At 44.3% G+C, this 17,178-nt stretch overlaps 3 protein-coding genes across 3 annotated transcripts in view; all 3 read right to left on the reverse strand.

Annotated features, from left to right (window-relative positions):
• Nucleotides 1-844: 844 nt before the first annotated feature.
• LOC134071337 (uncharacterized) lies at nt 845-4,055 on the reverse strand. Its single transcript, XM_062528012.1, has 3 exons — nt 2,474-4,055; nt 1,380-1,789; nt 845-1,014 (listed from the first exon to the last, which is right to left on the reverse strand). Exons 1-3 carry the CDS (start codon nt 3,936-3,938, stop codon nt 955-957), a joined length of 1,935 nt encoding a protein of 644 aa, XP_062383996.1. The 5' UTR covers nt 3,939-4,055; the 3' UTR covers nt 845-954.
• LOC134071763 (uncharacterized) lies at nt 3,949-5,761 on the reverse strand. The gene is made up of 4 exons (XM_062528602.1): nt 5,087-5,761; nt 4,785-4,836; nt 4,064-4,654; nt 3,949-3,974 (listed from the first exon to the last, which is right to left on the reverse strand). Exons 1-4 carry the CDS (start codon nt 5,675-5,677, stop codon nt 3,949-3,951), a joined length of 1,260 nt encoding a protein of 419 aa, XP_062384586.1. The 5' UTR covers nt 5,678-5,761.
• A 2,198-nt stretch (nt 5,762-7,959) lies between these two features.
• arvcfa (ARVCF delta catenin family member a) overlaps nt 7,960-17,178 on the reverse strand; it is a 22,627-nt gene continuing 13,408 nt past the window's right edge. The window contains exons 10-17 of the mRNA XM_062527737.1: nt 16,682-16,753; nt 11,247-11,374; nt 10,762-10,912; nt 10,222-10,414; nt 9,760-9,871; nt 9,427-9,514; nt 9,137-9,213; nt 7,960-8,565 (exon numbers count right to left, since the gene is read on the reverse strand). Coding sequence (XP_062383721.1) covers nt 8,473-8,565; nt 9,137-9,213; nt 9,427-9,514; nt 9,760-9,871; nt 10,222-10,414; nt 10,762-10,912; nt 11,247-11,374; nt 16,682-16,753 — 914 coding nt within the window. The 3' untranslated portion in view covers nt 7,960-8,472. The remainder of the gene's footprint in view (nt 8,566-9,136; nt 9,214-9,426; nt 9,515-9,759; nt 9,872-10,221; nt 10,415-10,761; nt 10,913-11,246; nt 11,375-16,681; nt 16,754-17,178) is intronic.

Genomic DNA, 17,178 nt, shown 5'->3' on the forward strand with positions numbered 1-17,178 from the left:
AGGTCAAAACAAGCAATTGGTGCTCAAAAAGGAAATTGAAATTGGTTGATGGGTTTACAGAAGACACCTAGACTCTTAGTCACTAGTGTCTAATCATGAAGCAGAAAGGCTGATTTAAAATGGGGTGTTTTGAAACAAAATAAATTATGTTGTGAGAAATCTGCTTTCACACCATTTAGTCATGTATTAACTGCTATAATGAAGGGTTTGTATAACTACCGTAGGCCTGACGTGACATTACAAACACAATTCCAACACTAAGTTGACAAGACACGGATGTCTTGCTTTTAACAGTGAAGGCCATCCTCCAACAGGTCTTCCAAATTCATTGTATGAGCATGCTGAGACCATAAGTCACACATGACTGTGGATGCTGCAATGTACAGGTAGGACACTTGTTGAGTATTGCTGGAAAAATTGTCCTCAAATCCTTCATACCCTGATGACCCAGTGTCTCAGTATCTCCATAATAAATAAAACATGTTGTTCATTTACATAGGCAGCCCTACCTGCTTGTGTGTTTGTGTCTTTGAACAGAGTGGCTGCGCTGTCTATAACTGTGCTAATAATAGCTTGATCATGATATAGGATCACTTTCCAACATCCAAAGGATGTACTATATGCGTAGACTGATATGTTCTTTTAACAGCATTTACGTTTTCTCAGAAAACCTCTAAGACAATCTGAAGAGGTTCAAGGAAGTTTGAAGAAATGTATAGTTCATATTTAAAGCTAACACTGCCACCCTGAGGACATTTATAATAGTGCAAGACAACTGAAATAGTGTGTACAGTATGTCTACATACAGAAAGTTTAATAAAGGAAACAAAAATACCCAAAAGAAAAATACATATTGAAGTGATGATTTGAGTTGAAACTTGCAGCCTTTGTGGTGGTGGTAATCCATTACTGTGTCTCTTGATGTCATAATAACCTCTATCTAATTCTGCAATCTTATGGCATATCTGCATTAAATCCGTTAAAATCTGAAGTATGCTCTCTTCCATGTGGCATCTGTCAGAAATATATTTGTTCAAAATTAAAGTCTTAAAAACATATTAAATACATACATGTTAATAATGTTCATTTTACCTATGGCCGAAACACAGCCGTTACCAACGTCATTCTCACTTGTGCCATATTACGTACAATTAAATTATTCAGCTATTCTATGCATTTCCTGATAAATATTGACAACCAATCATTTGCAAGGTTTGACTGTTTCAAGGCACTGTTTCCAACAGTTCAACAGAAGAGACTATGACTCTGTCTCTCTCTCTCTCTCTCTTTCTAAATAACATAAGAATGTGAAATTTCGAATATAGATATACGGTGGCTACTGTATCTTTAGCTGCACATTTTTAACCATGTTCACTTACTTCACTCAGGTGAGCTGGTGGCTGAGGAAACATGGTGTGGAGTGGAGTGAGAACTGGAGGCCGTTCAGCGCCAACAGTAGGCGGCCTGAGACCATGGAGGTGAGGGCTCAGCCAGGGAAGAGGGGGTACCGGGAGGTGGTAGTACATTTGAGGGCGCTGGTTCTGGCTGGATGTTGGATGGATGTTTGGTTGATGGACCGGCATAGGCTGCTGGTTCTGATGACCCATTGGGGGGACTGCGAGGGAGGCAGCCGGACGAAGCTCGATCCCCAACACGGAGGTCACGGTCCTCACGACGCTGTTCATGATCCGGCGACGCTCAGAGTCGCACATGGGCCCACGGGAAGCGGTGAGGCAGGCTTGACATCCCTGGTCGCTCCTCATCCCAGGCTGATGTTGGAGAGCGACCCCTGGTGGAGAAAAAAAAACAGGACAGAATTCCGAATCAGAATCACAATCCACTCAAAGGAACACACAACACAGTCATACAGTTCACACAGTTCAACTGCACAGCCTTACAGTTCACATAGTTCAACTCCACAGTCATGCAGTTCACACAGTTCAACTCCACAGTCATGCAGTTCACACAGTTCAACTCCACAGTCATGCAGTTCACACAGTTCAACTGCACAGCCACACAGTTCACACAGTTCAACTCCACAGTCACACAGTTCACACAGTTCAACTCCACAGTCATACAGTTCACCGTTTGCTGGAGCAATTGACTGGCTACACCAGGTTACACGTGATAGTGGTGCGTACATACTGGATCTAAGTACCAATACTCAGTACATTTATGTGCATCTTTATCTTTAGTATATTTTACTGTTCTTTTCAGTGTATGTTGTGTGTGGTGTCTTAAACTGCTGGGACCTTGAATTTTCCCTTGGGGATCAATAAAGTGTCTATCTATCTATCTATCTACATCTGGAAAATAAATTAGACCAGTCTAATACCAGACTATTTTTACGCTCCGCGAACGGATAGCTTCAGTTGCATGCCTAATGAAGCTTGCTTGTTACTCTCCTATACCTTACGCCCACATCACATGCACACAGATCTTGCTTTCAAACATATTTGGTTCTTTCTGGTACCTGGAACATCAGCTGCGTTGCCTCCTGCACCATTGGCTGCATGTTCTCCCTCATTAGGGCCCCGGTTCCGCAAGCCCTCTGGAGGGGGTCCGTGGCCATCAGAGGCACCCTGTGCCACAGAGTCTGGAGACGCGGCTGCTTTCGTCACAGCAGAACTGATGGGAGCTGCATAACCATGAGAAGAAGGGCAACCCTGGGGGGCTCCCTTTGATGGTGCACCCAGGGGGGTGACTGGTGTCTCCGCAGAGGGCAGGGAACTGTGAATCTCTGCTGGGCCTCTCCTAGTCTCAGCCACACTGCTGCTGCTGGTGTTGGTGGTGGTGCTGCTGGTGTTGCTGGTGCTGTTGGTGCTGCTGGTGCTGGCAGCAGAAACTCCTTCCAAACTGTTCCATGACATGCAGTTCAGCCCAGGAGGGTCGGGCTTCAGGAAACGATCCTTTGAACGACGTTTTGAGCCGCCGAACTTCTGCTTGGACTGCATCTGTCTCAGGAAACGGTATTCAGGTTTGTGGGCACAACTATACCAAGGGCAGGTAGGTTCACGGTATGCAAACAGGACAGGTACTGGGGCAGGGGCAGGGGCAGGGGCAGGAGCAGGGGCAGGAGTTGTGCTTTCACTCTGAGTCAAAGGGCTGGTGGCTGGAAAATGGCTGATCTGGGTCTGATCCACAGTGGCGTCCCCTGAGGATCCAGATATGCTGTCTGTATGAGGGAGGCTGAGCGCACTGACTAGATTAGTAGCAGGTCTAATCACTGTGTCTCTACTGAGACTGTGTGAAGGGCTTTGCTCTGCTGTGTCCATGGCAGCCTTCTCAAGCAGATACCTCTTTTTGCTCCAAGGCTCCTTCTTATGTTCAGGAGTACATGTACCTCTGGTTCCTGGTGACATTTCTTCCTGCTGCGCAGAGCTTGTGGAAGGTCCGTCAGATACCTGTGCCTTGTCTGCATTAGATGCTATTTGTATTTGTTCAACACGTGGCCCCTTTTTACCATTACTGGCTTGCATGACTTGACCCTCAACTTGTGTTTCAAGCACAAACTTGCTTTTCTCAATGAAACGCTTCTTAGCTAAAGAAGGCTTGGGCTTTTTAAACTGGTCATTTTTCACAGCATTAGCCCCTGTGGCAGAAGCAGAGGGCTTTTTGTGACTGCACGTTGGAGTGCTCTTGTCCTTTTTCTTCATAGGATTTTTTTTCTGCCTTTCTGGATGTTGGAGGGAGGAAAAGGAGGAGGAGGAGGAGGAGGAGGAGGAAGAGGTAACCTGTGACTCATCGGTTAAGATGGTGAAGCCTTTCCTGGACCCCGGGCGAAGTAGCGCTTTACTAAGCAAGGCTGGATCCTTTGCCCTCTGTGGCCTAGGAGTGTCTGGCAAAGGTTTTTGTTTTGTCTTGGAGGTTATAGGTTTTGCCTCTGGTGTCGCTGTGCTTTTGGAGATGCAAAATGCTTCTTTTGTCTTGAGCTTCATGTCCTTTGAACTACTGCTTTTGGCCGGGGTTTTTACCTTCGTGTTGGAGGATTGAACCTCGGTGCTGCTTGTAGCTTTAGTACCAGAGCTGGTGGAGCCAAGACTTTGACTTTTCTTTTCACTACATGAGCCTTTGGCCGTCTTTAAGGGTGATCCAACATCATTTTTCGTAGCTTTAACCACAGATCTCTTAGCCTTCACAGAGCTGGTAATGGCAGGGCTCTGACAACCTCTATCACTATGTGCAGCCTTGCGTGGTGTAGTCTTCGTTAATGGTGAACCAACAACTCCATTAGCTCTTGTAGCTTTCACCTCCGTGCTTGCATCTTTAGCTGAGCTGGAGATGGCAGGGTTTTGACTTTGTCTTTGACCTTGTGTGCCCTTGGATGGCGTCGTCTTTGTTGGAGAACTATTATGAAACAGGTTCAAGTCAACACAGTGTGCGATTCCCGAGGGCCCAGGGGCAGCGTGGGGAACAACGGGCTGTCTGCTGTCTGAGGCAGCAGTGGGACTTAGAGAGATCGGAGAAGGGGAGTTGGAGCTGCTGCTGTCCAGCTGGCGACGCCAGGAGCGGCGGGTCGTCTTGATTGGGACGTGGCTCACCTCCGTCAGGGCTTGCTCTGAGCGCGGGCTTCGCTTCCTCTTTGCTTCGCTTCCTGTCTGAAGTGAGGTCGCGTCTTGGTCCACAGGCCGCAACGCCTGACTTCCAGAGGGGCCTGGGGAAAAAAGGTTATAATGTTCATCTGTTCATATGTTTTAGAGAGAATTGTATGATTTACTGCATAACCTCAGCTGTTGAGAAATGCTGACTTACATAATAATACCCCGAGATAATTTTAACCCTACCATCTGCTTGAGCTGTTCCTGAAGACTTTGCTCCTCTTGCTAATTTTTTGTTCTGAGGGATGAAAAAATGTAAGTCATGATGTTAAAGGCAAGTCTGCGAAGAGATGTCTATCATGTTGTGTTGCTAAACACAGACCTACAACATTCAGAGTTGTCAAAATGGCTAATCCCTAAATCCAACTTGCTTAGAGATTGATCACCATCATGAACTGATCTGACCCTGTGATACCTATTACAGTAACAGCGTTTGATCTAGCCTATCAAAAGTCAGTCTATTATCAATTATATCTTCCCTTGCTAACCTTATGGTAGAGTTGCTCCAGGCTCTTCTTGTGATGCCTCAGTTTCATCTCGCTGCGTAGGGTCTTGTACCACTCCAACTGGTTCCGATAACGCCGTGTGCGGAATGTGGGAGTGGTGCGTCGATATGGTAACGTGCCAGTGGGAGAAGGAGAAGATTCCGAGCTGGAGCTGCAAAGCTGCAGAGATCTTACTGAGTGAACAACTGACTCGCCGGCATTGTTGGCGTCCGAAGGCCCTGTTGGCGTCCCGTGTGGTCCACTGGCCAATGAGGAGGGACTTGGTGTCGGCTGTGATGTCACCTGCCTGGATGTTGTGGGTCTCACTGGTGTATCGTCCATCCAGGTAACCTTGCGTTTTATCAAGTGTTTGATTTGTGCCAAATCTGGTCGGAGGGGGATTTGGCAACTGGTGGGCTGTCTTCTAGCCGCAATCACCCTAGATGGTAGCCTGGAGCCAACTCTTTTCTGTTGTGATACAGGTGGTCTTCCTTGTGCAGTGTTTGAACGTTGAGTCTGAGCTCTCCACAGCTCTGGATACAATCTGGGTAACATGTGACTTGACAAGGACCTTACAGCTTGAGCTAGGTTCATAGGTAGAGGCAGATTCCTTCTGATCCCAGCACTCTGAGATTGTTGAGAAGTGCTAGGGTGAACATCATCTGATGAAGTGTGGGCTTCACCTGCATTTTGAACAGTGGGAAAGTTGGAAGAGTCTATCTAGCTACAGTTTAACCGTCATTACTTGAAGAAAACATGAAATGTACATTAAATATCCATTTACTAAACAATCCATGTAAGATGGCCTAGCCTAATGTGTTATTTACAACCTCAAATCAGAAAAAGTTGGGACGTTGTATAAAATGTCAATTAAAACAGAATACAAGTCTCATAACGTCATATTTAGCAGCAAGAAGTATTGTGAAGTATTTGGGGAGTTCATCAACAAACAAACAATATTGGATGGCTCTTTTGGACCTCAGATGGCACCGCACCTGTAAAATCATTGTGCCTTGCCAGATGCAAGATGCCCATGCTGTAGGCACTAATGTATCTCCACACCATCATAGATGTTCGGTTTCGAACTGAGCACTAAAACAAGCTGGATAGGTTGGATACTTGGATAGGCTCTTTCATGGTTATCAGAGGTTTTCCCGAGCCCATACAATGATTTTACAGGTGCGGTGCCATCTGAGGTCCAAAAGAGCCATGCAAAGACTTCTTTGGATTCCCTGAATATTAGATGATGAACTCCCCAAATACTTCACAATTTCCAGTTAAGAAGCATTAAAACTCACATTGTTTCATTATTTGTCCACACAGGTTCATTCAGAGTGATGAATACCCTACATTTTCACTTCTAGGCCCTGCCTCTCTGGGAGGCTCTTTTTAATAGCCTATCCAATCATGTAGCCCGTTACCTTAATTAGATGTGAAACATTCTTCCTTTTGTGTTTGAAAATGGAAAATTTTGAAATTCCAAATTATTTTAGCCTACATCTATTTTCCATGAAATGATGACATTTGTAATCTTCAACATTTGATAGGGCCTATGTTGTGTCCTTTGCAACATTTGATATGCTGTGTCCTATTTGCAACTAAATATGAGTTCAGGAATTTTGCAGGCTACATTATTAGGCCTAGGCTACTCCTTTTTTCGCATTTGAGCCTACACAACGTCCTAACTTTTTCTGATTTAGGGGTTGTATTAAATAACCTTTTCAATGACTTAAATAATGTGCCTGCCTTGCTCACCACGTCGTTGTGACCTCTCTAACTCCTCGTCATTGTCCTGCTCTCTGAAAAATAGATAATAATAGGCTATGAGACCATCGATTGCACAATAACGTGTGTGAAAATGCGAAATGCACACAGCCTTGACAAGTTCAAGTCCTCCTTTCCATCTTCCATCTAAAAGACGTTAGAAATAAAAAATAGTCATAGGAAACGCAGCATATCTTACCTTTTTACTTCCTTCTCTGGATCCTTTTTCTGTTTCATTTTTCAGGAGGCTACAGAAACGTGACTGACTTTTGTAGTTTATTTAACAAACAATCCTGTTGTTGTCTGACTGTAGACTAGAGTAGTTGTGGTCATTTCAAATGATGCGGTGTCTCGAGAGTTCTATAGAATTTATTTGGCTGGCGTGGGTTGTCAACAACAAAATTAATATTCTACAGCGGCGCTCCATAAACTTTTGTGCATAGCGGCTATCAGTTTAGAAACTAGGTCTACTTTAGCCTCCATGTTAATTAGCGGCCATAATGTCATAATGTAGAGATGACTGTCCTTTTTTAACTAAAACTGAGAAAAGAAAAGAAGGGAAAAAATAAGTGTGTCACACATGCAACATGCGGCTGCTGACAAAAAAACTCATTCGTAAGCAGTGATTCTTTCTGTAAGAAGTTCTTTAATTTTTATTTATGTTTTACGTTTTTATTAATAGTAGGCCTACATTGATGCTGAGGATGAAATTAAACGTGAAAAGCACATTTCGTGTTTTAGCCATGACAGAGTTAGTTGAATACTCTAAAATTGCATTTCTCTGGCTCCATCTCATAAACTAACTATATAAAATATAAATAGACCTTCTTTATCTCTCCATAGCCTATGCATTGTATAACACTTACCCGCAAACTTGCCACATAAAGAATTATTAGGAACTGCATATATCCATTAAGGGAATATCTCTCTGGTTACAGTGGGTAGCATAGGCTATTATGCAAATAAATCACACAGTTGGCCAAGTAGGCTACTTAAAATGAAGTCTGTACAAGATTTCGCAGCACTAGAGTTCTCCTTCAAGCTCCACCATTTGCGATCACACATCACCACATCATTCTCCACACATCATTCTCCCCTTACATCTGATAGTCAAGCTGTCCAGCAGGGACTCCTCTATAATTCCAAAATAGCATTTAACACACACTTAATTTCATTAGTGTACATGGATGCTGATGTTGTTTCAACCACAGTGATGTGCAGTATTCGAAAGCTTTTTCAAAACAATGCATACTGTATATCAAAAACTAGTTACATATTTGATTATAGAGCCATGTAGATGCAGAATTGCTTGCATGAATGCAGCACCCTCCACCCCACCCAATCCCCCATGTTAGGATTATCTCAAGAGCACTGCTTTGGTTCATAAATATACGATAAATCATGATGATTCACATGAACAGAGGACTGGGTTGGAGCAACACAACTCATTAGTGTATTTAAAAACTGAAATAACCAGGAAACACTGATGAGCTCACTAAAGGTATAGAAAAAACACTTCACTCTTGTAACACAAAAACCAAATCTTTTGTTTGTTTGTTTGTTTGTTTGTTTGTTTTGTACAGGTTGTTTTTGAAAACGCTGATGATGAAACGGACTCATTGGCCTCAGACCCATGAATCCAGGGGTGGGGGAGTTTGTTCAACCAGCCCAACAGCTGGTCTGTTGCCTCTGATGAAGTGTCTTTTCTCATTGGCACTCTACAGACACACAAAAAGACAAAAGCAAGTCGTTGAAATATACATGATATCGGATCACTGCAATATATACATTACATTTTAGCCTACTGCAATATGTCAACACAATAGTGGTGAATTTAGCTATTGTAAATATATCTATCATTCCAGCACTCTGAGCTGAATAATAAGCCCTAAGTCAGGCAATAAGTAAAGTGTCCTGCATAAACTTGCTTGAGCTACCATCATATGTGGTGTGTGTGTATGTGTGTGTGTGTGTGTGAGCAGTGAGCAGTGAGCTGACCAACTGATGTTTGCGCTCAGGATCTTGCTCATGGTGCTAAATTAGCCAACAGATTTGGCCTAGTTATTCAATAAGCTTAGGTTTTTCCAATCATTTAAATTTGGGCCCCCTGCCTCCCTCCCCCCCGTCCCTCCCTCCCTCCCTCTCTCTCTCTGTCTCTCATTCCCTGTTTCTCTCCATCTTTTTAGAGGTCTGTGGGAGGAAACAGTGATGTGTTTATTTGTAGTTCATGCTAAAATATGCTAGTCTGTGTGTAGCATATTCTCTCGGATAGCAGAGACGTGGCAGTACCTGCAACTGTTCCCGTTCCACCATATGACTCGGAGCCTCACTCAGTCTGTCGCTCTGATCGATGCTGTAATACCCATCTGTGAATCAAAACCGAGGAGCCTGCCATTAATCCAGGCACAATTGCATTCTGTATATGAATGCTGGAAGGCTGACGCCAGTTTTCTTGTGTAGATTCATTTATTTATGAGATGCTTTTCAAACAGATCTGTACCGCTGAAGAAATCGGAAATAATGCCTGTACTGTAATTCAGCCTTTCTCTCTGACACACACTGCAGTACACGAGTCTCACCTTGGTTCTTCTCCATCAAAGGGAGGGTGATGTCATCATAGCCAGCCTTTCCATTCTTCACCTTCTTTGGTAGGCTGGAGGAAGAGGGCTGAACGACACACAATGAGCTGTTATTCCATGTTAGTTGAATAAAAAGACACACATTGGATGCTTCCTGTGAACATTTTGTTTCATTTTTGTCAATGATGTACTCAAGAATTTATATTTGTTTAGCCTACAGTTTTTTGTTACTGACATTTTCATGACTGAATCATTACATTCACTTGCATGCTTTTTTGTGCTTGGTGGTCATTGAATTTGAATTGAAATGCTTACGAAATGCATTTTGTATACCTTAAAGTGTGATTTGTTCCAACCAGCCTTGTAGAGCATGTTCCTCAGGTCTTTGTAGGCCCAAACAGTCTGCAGAATATGAGAGGCCGCTTTGGTTTCCCTCCCAGATTGGCTGTGCGAAGTCCGTGAACCCAAGCGCAACACAAGAGGAGAAGAAATAGAGCACAAGCTCAGAACAGCCCCAGCACTGCAGGGGCATAGTGCTTTAAGAAACCTCACGTTAATTAAATCATGAATCATCGACTCACACAACAGCACACAGGCCAATACCAAATACGTTCTTTTTTCTTAAATATTTTTAGCCTCTCTCTCTCTCTCTCTGTGTTCCTTAACAGACTGCCCTGCATCTTGCCCATGGTCACTGTCAGAACGGATGTCGTCTGAATCACAGTGAAACGGCGTTTACGAGCGCAGAGCGCCGGTGTTCTGTTTCGTGCCCAATTCAGAACGCTACAGCGGTACCTTGTTTTGTTGATGGTGACCAGTTTTTGAATGCCCTGGCCCTGCACCAGGAAGCGGGCGTTCTCCGCGCTGTCAGTGATGATCTCCTGGATGGTGTTGAGAACAGCCACCACTGTGTCCTCCTCCAGGTTTTTGGCGGGATGCTGCTGGCCACTGGGCAAGTTGCTGACCAGATCCCGCATGGCATAACTCCCTGGCATTCAAAATACACAACAATCATCTTTCCCTTTTTGCCAACATCTTAATGCAATGCAGTACTGTCAGTGTATACACAAAACATCTATTGTAGGTCAAATAAGTTCTATAAATATATATAATACCTCTGTATGTGTATAAACAGGCACACAAATTGACCTTTTAATGAATTAACTATAAGAATGTGATATTCTCAATGGATTACCTAGTTACTTGACAATATCATACAAAAAACTGTAGCCTACATATAAAGTGTGCATAAAATGAGTTCCAGTCTTTGGAATTAATAACACTGGTGCATATTTAAGCAGGTGTGTTGTTAGGGTTGCTTGGGGGCATCCCTACCAATTAAATCTTTATTCCGGCGATCGATGGCCAGGTTTCGCAGTGCAATGGCGACAGCTCTGACCACTTTGTCTCCGTCTGAGTGCAGTAGCTCTACTAGAACGGGCAGACCTTTCTCTTTCCGCACTGTTGCTCGGATATAATTGGACCACTATGAAGCAGAATTAAAAGCTGTTATATCAGATGCTGCTTCTTACTGCCATGGTCTCATGTGTGCATGAATGATTCACTTCTGGAGTCTTCCATGACGTGCATATGAGAAAGAAAAAAAAAAGGACTGGCTTGCATTGGTTAATCTGTGTGCTCGAATGATTAAAAAGTGAACTGATCCACAAAGACTTAAAAAAGAAACTTCATTTAGACTGTAATCTCATGCAGAAATCGAAACATGCTGCCTAACATTCACATCTGATTGTCATGCTCCAGTCCACTCATCTGAGGGCTATACGAGGCTAATCACTGGCTGGCGGTCGCGCTGGACTTACGGCCCACTGTCCCGCGGAGAGGTTCTGCAGCGCCCCGGCGGCTGCCTCCAGAGTGTTCTGGTTCTGGCTCAGTCTGAGGAGGGACAGGTAGAGTCGCACCACCTCCGGCTGGTAGAGAAGATCCAACCCTGCACCACAGAGAACACAGAGAGCTCACCCTGACATCACTCCTAAGGGCCTTGTAGATAAGATAAGATAAGATAAGATAATATATAACATAAATCACTTTAATGTCCCAAAGAGGGAAAATTGTCTTGGGCAAGTAAAGTCGCATGTTGCATAACATAGAACGCACAAGAGACTTGACACAGACATACATTACAAAAGCATGACATTACATTCCGTTCCATAACATAACAGAAAAAGGAACACTGAAATGCACACACAAGACATCAGACAAACAAGAAACAACTAGAGCAACTGGCTACAGCCTCCACATCAATATCAGGGTCCAAGCGCCCACGGCAACCGAGGTTTGAGTACGAGACGGATCATCTCCTAATCTCCTCATCTCCTCTTCCATCTCTCAACCATCTCTCGCTCCCTGTCACTCTCCTCACTGTCATGTCTGACTACAGGCATAACAGGCCAAAAACTGTACTTACAGTACGTACTACACTTAACTAAACTATACTTAATAGCGGCCTGAATACAGTGTGGTGCAGTGAATCGCAGTCTGCTGCTCCAATTAGTCTTGCATACCATACACAGTGAACCCTGCAAGGCCTTTTCCACACGATTCCAACTTAGGGCTGTCTGGAAGTTAGACATAAAACCAACTACAATAAATAAATTTGATTCCTCTTCCTCCACCCTCTGTATTACAGTAAGTGCTACTCTCAGGATGACACCATTGTACATGCGTTCTGGGAATGTGTGAAGGTTCAAAAGATTTGGAAAGAAATCCAAAATTGGTTAGTCAATAACTGCAGAATGCACCTTAAATTAACCGCATCAAAGTGGCTCTTGCAGAAAATCATCTGAAATACCCAACGGGGTGGCGGAAAATGTTTTCTTCCTTAGTCTTTAAAAACTCATTTTAAAACATTGGAAAGACACACAGGCCCTGACCTTACAAGAATGGAGGAAACTGACATTAAGAAACAGAAAAAGCAATGCACAAGGACAGAAATAAAAAGCAACAGTTTAATAAAGTATGGCAGGAAATCTATAATGATTTATGAAAGGTGCAAGTAAATAAAACTGATGGTCTGACTTTGATGGGGAATCTTTTGTGTTTATGAGTGTGGTTGTGGATGTGGATGTTTTGATATGCATACTGTTATCTGTGAGAAGCAAATAAAAATAATAAAATAGATAACTACAATAAAATAGAACCCTCATAACATTCATTAAAGATGTTCTCCACAAAAAAAAATTGCAAGGGCCTACAAGTAAGAGTTGTACCAAAGTTACTTTATTTTTGCATAATTATTGAATACATTGACCGTGCTGATGCCACTTGTTGCTCACAAAATAGCTTGTATACAGAATTTATGAATTCATCTACATTCTGATAAGGGATCATGGCAGCGCTTTAGCCTCCTGATCAATACATCATTGAAATATCTCCCACGGTTCACGTCCTCCCACACTCGTCTGCAAAAATCATCTCAACCACAGTGTTAGCTTTTGACTGCAGCTCCAGCTCAGCGACACCCACTGTCTCGCTTGTAAAAGCTGTCAACACGTCTTCCGGTTGGAATAAATGTTTCAGGAGGGAGGCAAACTTAACAGCAGGGAGTCAGATCCTCAACATTTTGTGAGCATCAGTTAGCATTTGACTAGATTCAGTTTTCATCCCTATGCCACTGTGCCAATTCTGGAAACCACAAGGACTGAGAGCTGGTGGCAGATTAAAGTGATTCTCTTTGACACCCTTGACTTTCGCATCCTCAAATCCTGTAGTCCCATTGTTTGTAAACACTGGACCGTTAACTGATACCTCTTGTATTTCTCTCTGCTCAATGATCAGAGCCCTTATGCGTGGTGGTGGTGGTGGTGGTGCTGGCTCGAGAGACCGGGAGTAAAAAATCTGCCGTAAGCTAGATGGTGTTTATTCAGCCACGGCATCTGTCGGGTCTGCTTCGGCACGACCGAGCCTGTCAAAGCGGCTGGCCAAAGGCATGTGCCAGTCTCAGCCCCGACTGGCACATCTAAATGGGCATCGTGTTGGCGGAGGACAGTGGCAGTGTGGGCATGCAGCAAAGGTAACGTTATGGACGGAGAAGTGTGGGAAAATTACTGCTACATTTCACACATTTTCATCAGGGTTTTTTTTTTTTCTAATCTCCCTCTCGCTCAAATCGGTAAGTGCGGTTGACTCATGTTAAATACCATAAAATGGATTAGGTGTGCAGCAGGACGGAAGTTTGCATTGATGATTCAACCAAAACATTTTTTTTTTCCACCGGCGTAGAGGACAGATTTTCTATAATAGCAGAGTTTTCCATCCTCCATTTCAGAAATATATGCGGAGAATTACTAAGCCATTCTTGTAACTACGGGAGTGCCTTCTGATTTTCTGCTGCCAAGGCAACAAGACTACTCAGTTTCTGCTTCTGACATTGGATTGAGCACAGCCACATCTGGCCACCGCAAGGACGCTTAGGCATTGCTGTGAGCCATCTTGCTTGTGAGATCATCAGCATATAAACATCATTAGCGCGCCGCCTCGCAGACTATTTCTCGAGATGTCAGTGACCATCAGTGACCATCGGTGGCCAGCTGTGTCTTGTTCAAACTCCGAGCCGTCCAGTTTTTCCCCTCCTCGTTGTTCCGCTTCCTGCCGTCTTCTAAAGGTCAACCCTTTCAAGGGGTTTTATGTTAGCCCATTACTGTACCAAAATCTGTACTCTTAGAGCACACTCTGAGGTAATGCTTCAGACAAACTGTGAAATCATCTGTGGCTAAATTTGATGTCCACCCCCCCCCCCCCCCAAAGAAAAAAAAACTCCACTCATTCAGTTTTCGAAACATCCAGAAAAACTTTTCTTTCTGACCAACAGATGGACATACTTTAGGCAAAGACATACCAAGCCATGAATTATACAAATCACAAGTGTTAGATGGCATCTATTCACAGTGGCCCGTGTTAATTATAGCCCAGCACCCATGTGTTTTGAAACACCCAAGAACACCCCATCCCTTCCATGCACAACATGAACCAAATCCATTTTGACAGCCATTCCCCCTTCGCCGCCAGATTTTTTTCCCTTCCATATTTAAAAAAAAAAAAAAACACCTAAGATTAAAAAGCGTACTGTCAAGTCAGCTTTGTTCATTTCAGCGAGGTGATCACGTACAAGTGTGTCACAGAGTTTAATCCATAGTCAAAAAATGAAGTTCGAGCCTAGGCTCAGATGCCGTCAGAGAGGGTGACCCAGTTGCATACAATTACACGAGACTTTTTTCCTTCAGTCTTCAGTAATCTCCCCTCTATTCCAGCAAGTAGTACTAATCTCTCCTATCTTTAGCATCTCACACATCTATCAGTCTACCTAAACTGATGAACCGCTTTGATAAACTGACAAACTGACAGAGAAAGCCAAGCATATGCACTTATCGTGACATCGGGCCCATCGCTATTCATTAAACGGTGTCTGTGATATAACCTGTGGTGTGTGATGATGAAAATGTGATGGATGTGTGGGGGTCAAGTCCTTGCCTAAGGAGTCTCATCACACAATGTGCCTTCTTTCTTTGCAGCCTTGAACATGAATGCAATCTTGAACCATTCCGATGTCTGTTTTCTGAATAGATCTCTTGTTGGTGCCAATGAGAACGAACAGCTAGGCAACACCGAGTGCACATTTTAGAGGACTGGTGTAATTTATTTGAAAGTGCGTATACCACTCTCATGTGCCATAGTCAGTTCAGTTCCATTGCTTACAGTGGAAGCTAATTGTTGCCGCATACTCTCTGCGAATGCCTGGAACCCTTCGGTAATGTGTCCCGCGTAGCCGTAATGTCCTTCATATAGCTTAAAGCAAATAAAGGTTCCCCTCCAAACCTTGCATCCTCCAATTTCATGTTAGCCGTTATAAATATCTGCTAATGAAAAGTAGTCTAGTAGAGAGTGGAGGAGCATAAGCGCATGCAGCCTACTTGGTGCAGATGGCACAGATGCGTTAACACATGTTCCCTGATACACATGGCTGTGTTCTTAAGGCTGGCCAGACTTCAGCCGTGAGCTGGTCGCTTCATATCCGCTAGCGGCATACGCGCACACACACACACACACACACACACACACACACACACACACACACACACGCACACACACACACACACACACACACACACGCACACATACATACACACACTGGCACTGACACACACACACACACAAACATACTCATACACACACACAAACACACACACATACACAAAAATATACTCATACACACACACACACACACACACACACACACACACACACACACACACACACACACGCACAAACACACGCACAAACACACGCAACCATCATCACTCATCTCCCGCCAGCAGCCTGCATGTCTCTCTCTGTTCACATTTCTGTGCTCTTGCCTATTTGCATCTCAGCCTACTCACACTCATAACTCCTGCCTGGCTGACTGGCTCTCCCACGCCTACCATTCAACATCTCTCTCTCTCTCTTTCTCTCTCTCCCTCCCTCTCTCACTCTTTCTTTCGCTCTCCCTCCCTCTCTCACTTTCTCTCTCTCTCTCTCATACACACACTCTCTTTCTCTCTCCCTCCCTCTCTCCCTCTCTCTCTCTCTTTCTCACACACACACTCTCTCACTCTCTCTCACACTCTTTCTGTCTTTTCTCTCTCTCTCCCTCTCTCTCTCTCTCTCTGTCCCTTCTTCCTGTAAGTCCACACCTTGAAACCCATTCCCTGCCAGATCCTTCGGCACACTGTACCGAGACGAGTTAAAAAGCTGAGCATTTGTGACGACCTGTTTGCGTTTATGAAATCCGTTGACATGACTGGGTACAAACATGTGCTCCGTCTGAAAACAAAAATACACACCTCATTTGAGCAGATTTGTCAGTGCAGCATTGCGAGTGAGTGAGTGTGTGAGTGTGAGTGTGAGTGTGAGTGTGAGTGTGAGTGTGAGTGTGAGTGTGAGTGTGAGTGTGCATGTGGGCATGTGGGCATGTGTGAGTGTGATTTTGTGTGTGTGTGTGTGTGTGAGAGAGAGAGTGTGCATGTGGGCATGTGTGAGTGTGATTTTGTGTATGTGTGTGTGTGTGTGTGTGTGTGTGTGTGTGTGTGTGTGTGTGTGAGTGTGTGTGTGTGTGCGTGTGTGTGTGTGTGTGCATGTGTGCACGTGTGTGCGTGTGAGTGACTTTTCAGGTCATGCGGTGTCACTTGTTTATCCTCAGCTCACATAGCGTGCGACAAAAGGAGCCACTCTGAACGAGCCGCCCCGTAAACACACGTACCTTTCATTGTCATGGGGCGCTTGGGCATGTCCAGGGTGCTGTACTTTTTGTCACATAAGCCGTGGCGTTTGCCTGCAGGAACAACGCAGTCAGTAAAGCGCATCAGACACACATCACACACTCAATCTCACTCTCTCATCATGTCAAGGTACGAAGCATGAACAACGCAGGAACAACGTAGGAACAACGCAGTACAGTAAAGCGCATCAGACACACATCACACACTCAATCACATTCTCTCATCATGTCAAGGTACGAAGCATGAACAACGCAGGAACAACGCAGGAACAACGCAGGAACAACGCAGTACAGTAAAGCGCAACAGACGCGCGTCACACACTCAATCTCATTCTCTCATCATGTTAAGGTACACAGCATGCCATGGCGTCCACACACAGCAGAACGGCAGTGGGCGTTTTCTGTGGGCAGGGTGAGTGGGAGGAAGTGCTGCAGCCGTGGAGAGTCAGGCGCAGATAAAGAATCAAGGTTTCATCACT

Source organism: Sardina pilchardus, chromosome 23 (genome assembly GCF_963854185.1).
Source record: "Sardina pilchardus chromosome 23, fSarPil1.1, whole genome shotgun sequence".
NCBI lineage: Eukaryota > Metazoa > Chordata > Actinopteri > Clupeiformes > Clupeidae > Sardina > Sardina pilchardus.